Below are 6,416 nucleotides of genomic sequence, written 5' to 3'. Positions count from 1 at the left end.
ACACACACACACATATATATATATATACACACACACACACATAACTTTTTTTGGAGAGGTTTTTACTATAGGGCACATATGCTCGCCAGAAAGAGAGAGGGAGAGAGAGACAGAGAGACAGAAAATGAGAAATCGTCCCCCAAGGAGAGATGGCCACGCCACAATCCCTTCTCCTCCATTCTCCTCTCGGGATCTTGGGCACGCACGCACACGCGCCCAGCGTGAGTTTAAGCCACTGGGTCTGGGACTTGAACCGCAGTCGACTACATGGGAGTCTAGCGACATAGCCAACTGCTGGTCCCCACATATAACTTCTTGAAGAAAAATAAGTACTTAACAGTTTTGTTTTGTTTTGCCTGATTACAAAAGTCACACAATAAAAAATGCAAACAGAGTACTAAAGAGAATAAGCCCTCCATAAACCGGCCCTCCAAGGATAATCGGCGTGAGGAATGGGGATATGTATCCTTGTAACTTCTGGCCGGTTCTGAGACTGCTGCCTAAGGGATAGGTAGATGGTGCTGTCCGCAGGGGAACAAACGGTACCGCAGCTCTGCATCTTGTCCTCGCTGAGCTACACAGCTTTCACTCTTTCTTTCTTCTTTCTTCTTTCTCTCTTTCCTTTCTTTTTTCGTTTTGCTATAGGGTGTGTGTGCTCACTAGAGAGGAAGAGAGAGAAGGATAGTAAGCAGCCCCCGCCCCTCCGTCAGGGGATGGTCACACTGCAATCCCATCTCCATTCTCCTCTCGGGATTTTGGGCACGCAGGCACATGCACCTGGTCTGTTTTTCAAATCCAACACCAGGTCTGCATTTGAACTGCACAGTTGGCCATGAGGGATCCAGCTGTCTCAACCAACGCACCACCAACTGGCTCATTTTTACTACCATATAGTACCTTAATATATACGGACCTTATTTTGGGGGGGAGGGGGGAAAGGTTTTTGCTATAGGGCACTTGTGCTCGCCAGAAAGACAGAGAGAAACAGAGAGACAGAAAGCTAGAAATCATCCCCCAGGGGAATGGCCATGCCACAATCTCTTCTCCTACATTCTCCTCTCAGGATTTTGGGCACACACACACACACACACACTTGCCTGGTGTGAGTTTAAGCCACCGGGTCCGGGACTCGAACTGAGGATGACTACATGGGAGTTCAGCGACATAGCCATTACGCCAACTGCTGGTCCCAGGATTCTATTTCTTTTAATAGCCAAAGGGTACGTATACTCTCCAGAGAGCACCCTCTGATGGGCAGCATCATGCCCCGTTCTTTTTCCTCTGTGTCGTCATCCTGTCAGTACCAGGCACGTGGGTGCACATGCCGGCGTGCTTCTCAAGGTGCTGGGCCACGATTCCGACTGTCTCTCCGCGCTGGGCCTACTGACCCTATTTTTAGATCAAATCCCACTTAATTAGACCACTGTGGTCCCTCAGTTGTGTACTTACTTATGGATCTGCTTATTTATGTATTGCTATTACAAAAACAAACTCTTTGATACCCTTGTGTCTGTTTGTACACGTGTGCTAGTAATTCAATAGGATAATTTCCCCAAAGCTCCGCTCACAGAATGTCCATGTTTTTATTTGAGCTGAAAAGTGCCAAGTTTCCCTCTAAAAGCTGTACCGTGCCAGCCTACCCTGAGTGGATGAAATGCCTGCTTCTCCGCCAGCCCTAAACCAGAGCACTGAGTCACGTTAACTACACCGATCAACTCGCTCTACGGTGGTCAGGGCATATCATGGGCATTTCAGAAACGTTCTCTTTACCACAGCCCCAGAAGGTCGAAAATCTAGTAAGAAAGACCACGTATTTTCACAGGACAAGAAAGCATCATTTTCTACCATGTTTACTCCCTATACGAAATGATGACGAAAGTGAAATAGCATATTAATAAGTGCGATCTTGCCGCTGGATCATTCACAATGCGTTCAGGCTGTGAGGTCACTGGTCAAAATCCAGGCATCAGAGTCCGACTAAGCCAGAAGAGACTGATGCGGGCAGAAGACTGAAGATGTAAAGGCCCAGGCAGGTGGAGGAATGGTTTCCTACGAGAAATGAACGTGTCCTATGTTGGAAATACTAATTTGGAAATTCCCTCATGCTCAGCTGAAGAATTGACAGGGCCTGGGAACCAGCAGTTAGTGTAATGGCTATGTCACTGAACTCCCTTGTAGTCGACTGCGGTTCGCATCCCGGACCCGGTGGCTTAAAATTCACGCTGGGCGCGTGTGCGTGCGTGCCCAAGATCCCGAGAGGAGAATGGAGGAGAAGGGATTGCGGTGTGACCATCCCCCCTGGGGGGTGATTCCTCGCTTTCTGTCTCTCTGTCTGTCTGGCGAGCGCATGCGCCCTATAGCAAAAACCTCTCAAAAAAAAAAAAAAAACATGCCCAAGGTCCCAGAAGGAGAATAGAGTAGAAGGGATTACAGTGTGGCCATCCCCTGAGGCATGATTTCTCTCGCACTCTCTATTGAGCACACATGCCTTAAGGCAAAAACCCCTTAAAAAAAGAAAGGAAAACATGTAACTGTCATGAGAATTGGTGGAACAATACAGTAAACTGTAAGATGCTATTAAAATATCCTTGTTATTGGGGCTGGCATAGTGATTGGGGTGCTGGATTCCCACGTGGCCGACCACTGTCCGAGTCCCAAACCTGGCAGCTTGCTTTCTCATTCTCTCCCTCATCTCTAACTGGTGAGCACATGTGCCCTACAGCACACTTTAAAATAATAATAACAAATACAATTAAATATTTTTTTTAAAAAAAAAAAGAACTGAGAAGAAAAAAATTATTACTGAGTTAACAGATGGTGTAGTGGTTACGACACTGGACCTCACATGGCTAACTCTGTGGTTCGAGTACCAGACCTGACGGCTTGAAAATCACACCAAGCATGTACACATGTGTGCCCAAAATCCCAAGAGACGAATGGAGGAGAAGGGATTGTAGCCTGGCCGTCCCGCCTGGGGGGCGATTTCTCATTCTCTCTCTCTCCCTGGCAAGCTCGCATGTCCTGTAGCAAAAATCTAAAAGATAAAATTGTTATTATTATCAAACAGATATAGTTAGTGGAAGAATAATTTTGTTGTTGTTGTTGTTTTGTTTGTTTTTAAGCTTTTTCCATAGGGCTCCCGTGTTCCCTGGAAATGAGAGGAGAAAGAAATCAGCCCCTTGGGGGATGGCCATGCTGCAGTCTTTTCTTCTCCACGCTCCTCTTGGGTTCTCGAGCACCCACATACATGTGCCCAACAGGCTTTTTAAGCTGCCAGGTCCAGGACTCAAACCAGGAAGTCAGCCATGTGGGATCCAGCCACCTTAACCTGCAACCACCTGCTGGCCTGAGAAGGGTAAGTTTTTCATTGTGATCATATTTTCACACATCTGAAAAAAATATCTCCTGCCATTAAAAAGATCAGTGGTGGGACCAGCAGTTAGCATAATGGCTATGTCGCTGAACTCCCATGTAGTCGACTGAGGTTCGAGTCCCAGACCCGGTGGCTAAAACTCACTGGGTACGTGTGCATGTGTACCCAAGATCCCAAGAGGAGAGTGGAGGAGAAGGGATTGTGGTGTGGCCATCCCCCCTGGGGGCACGTGCCCTATAGCAAGAAAAAAAAAATTAGTGGTTGCCAAGGGTTAGTGGCAGCGGGAAGGAGGGGAGAAGCACAGAAGATTTCTAGGGCAGTGGTAAGACCCCATGCTGCTGTAACGCTGGATATAGGTCATCACACATTGTCCATGCCCACACCTGCCCACCACCAGGGCTCAGCCTGATGCAGGCCGTGGGCTTCGGGATAATGAAGCGTCCATGTGGAAGCAGCAGGTACTCACGAGTGTGGGTAGGGGCACGTGGGCAGTTCTGAACCTCGCTCCCAGGTTTGTCATGAACCAAAACTACTCTAAAAAGTAATATGTTTTAAAAATGTCTCCTTTGGTGCCAGTAGGTGGCTTGTGATTGAGGTGTTAGACTCCCACATGGCCAACCCTGGTTCAAGTCCAGGACCTGGTCACTTGCTTTCTCATTTTCTATCTCTTGCTCTCTCTCTCTCTCTCTCTCTCTCTTTCTGTTGAGCACAGATGCCTGCTAGCAAAAATAATAAATAAAATTAAAGAAATAATTATTTTTTAAAATGTCTCCTTTGAACTTTTTTTTTTGAGAAGTTTTTGCTACAGGGCACGTGCGCTCGCCAGACAGAGAGACAGAGAGACAGAAAGCGAGAAATCACCCCCAGGGGGAATGGCCACGCCGCAATCCCTTCTCCTCTGTACTCCTCTTGGGATCTTGGGCACGCATGCACATGCGCCCGGTGTGAGTTTTAAGCCACCGGGTCCGGGACGCAAACTGTAGTCAACTACGTGGGAGTCCAGCGACATAGCCATTACACTAACTGCTGGTCCCTCCTTTGAACATTTTTTAAGAGAGATTTTGCTATAGGACACATGTCAGAGAGATAGAGAGAGAGAGAGAGACAGAGAGACAGAAAATGATAAATCACCTCCCCAGGGGGATGGCCACGCCACAATCCCTTCTCCTCCATTCTCTTCTCAGAATCTTGGGCACACACGCACATGCACCCAGAATAAGTTTTAAATCATCGGGTCTAGGACTCGAACCATGGTTGACTACGTGTGAGTCCAGTGATGTAACCATTACGCCATCTGCTGATCCCTTGAACAGAGTTTAAGTGTTCTGACCACAAATAAAAAATAAGTATGTGGAATAATGCCTGTGCTAAGTAGCTTAATTTAGCCATTCTATAATGTATACGTATTGTAAAACATCATGTTGCACACCATAAAGATAAACAACTTCTATTTGCCAACTAAAAAGAAATAGGGCCCGCTGTGTAGTGCAGTGGGTAGACCCTGTGCATGGAGCCAGATCTCACGTGGCTGGCCAGTTCTAATCTGGTCGGACCAGCTCAAGAAATACAGCAGGCACTCCTGCATGCATGGCTCAAGTCTTGAAGAATGGAGAAAGGGGGGGAGGAGGATGGTAGGTTGACTTCACTCCACTGGGGAGTGCTTTCTCGCTCTCTCTCTCTTTCTTCTCTCTTTCTCTCCCTGGCGAGTACATGCATCCTCTGGCAATAAGAAAGGCATGAAGGAATGAGTGAATACATTGCTTTAAGTATCTCCTGCCTGAGGAAACTCAATGAATAAGTATCTTTAAAAATATCTCCTGCCAGGCCAGCAGGTGGCAAGGAGGTGAAGACAGTTGGGCACCCCCTGGACCACTGCACAGTTTGAGTCTCGGATCCCTGAGTTTGAAAACATGCTGGGTGCATGTGCATTCATGCCCAAACGCCCAAGAGAAGAATGGAGGAGAAGAGACTGCTGTGTGACCACTCGCCCTGGGGTGGTGGGGCTGTGAGTTCTCATTTTCCCTCTCTGTCTCTGTTTCTATCTAGGTCTCGGGTGAGTACACACACCCTATAACAAACTAGGAAAAGTGTTCTCCCCAGGAAACCCACCCCAGTCGTCAGTTTAGCCACCGATCAATCACCCTGGGGTACGCAGCCTCGTCTCTCGCCCTTGACCACGGGCGACCCCGCCATGCTCTTTGCATCGCTGTCTGCAGGGAGCCCTCGGGCCCATCTCCTTTGAGCTGCTTGCAAACCAAGTTCTAAGGACAGCAGAAAACGTCCATGCTCTGAGCACTGGAGAGAAAGGATGTGCTCGTAAGGGCTCCAGCTTTCACAGAATTATTCCAGGGTTTACGTGCCAGGGTGGCGATTTGACACGCCATGACGGCTCTGGCAGCAAGTCCATCGATGAAGAGAAGTTCGATGACGAGAACGTCATCCCAAAACACACAGTTCCTGGCAGCTTGTCCACGTCAAGTGCTGCACCCAACGCAAACGCTTCTGTTTTCCATCTGCACTGCCAAGACCGAGTGGCTGCATTAAGCACGTGCTCTTGGCAAGGTGGAAGAGGGCAGGAGTTTCGTGGAAGCCACGGATATCGTGGGCCCCAGAACGGCAAGAGCAGCAAGATCGCCATTGCTGACTGTGGCCGGCTCTAATGAACGAGACTCGTGTTCTGTCAACCACAGCCCTCTCCTCCTGCAGCTCAGGGAGCACCCCCGCCCGGCTGCTCGCCATGTCCTGCAATCTAGGCTCTCGCTGCGGTTCCTCATTCCCCTCCAAATCTAGCTGAGTTGCAACATCAAGTTCGTGAAATAAAAACTAAATAACAAAAAAGGCTAAAAACGTTTTTAGATGTTTTGAATTCCCTGGTTTCAGATGCAGCCCGTGTCTCTCCACTGTTAACATTATTAATGCCTTCTCTGGGTATCCCACAGTAAAGCATTCAAAGGTTCACCTCCTCCGGTTTTATTTTTTATCTGATTTCATGCTCATCCAATGGGGTATCACCTCTTAGGGACAGCAGCCCTGGGCCACAAGC

General features: G+C 48.2%; 1 protein-coding gene across 1 annotated transcript; it reads left to right on the top strand.

The window, feature by feature from the left end:
• The first annotated feature begins 3,816 nt into the window (after positions 1-3,816).
• LOC102495561 (peptidyl-prolyl cis-trans isomerase A) lies at positions 3,817-6,033 on the top strand. The gene is made up of 2 exons (XM_014587417.1): positions 3,817-3,831; positions 5,590-6,033. The coding sequence occupies exons 1-2, from the start codon at positions 3,817-3,819 to the stop codon at positions 6,031-6,033; spliced, it is 459 nt and encodes a 152-aa protein (XP_014442903.1).
• The last annotated feature ends 383 nt before the right edge of the window (positions 6,034-6,416 follow it).

This window comes from Tupaia chinensis, unplaced genomic scaffold (assembly GCF_000334495.1).
Source record: "Tupaia chinensis unplaced genomic scaffold, TupChi_1.0 Scaffold000212_1, whole genome shotgun sequence".
In the NCBI taxonomy this organism is placed as follows: Eukaryota; Metazoa; Chordata; class Mammalia; order Scandentia; family Tupaiidae; genus Tupaia; species Tupaia belangeri.
This window is presented reverse-complemented; position numbering and strand designations above follow the sequence as displayed.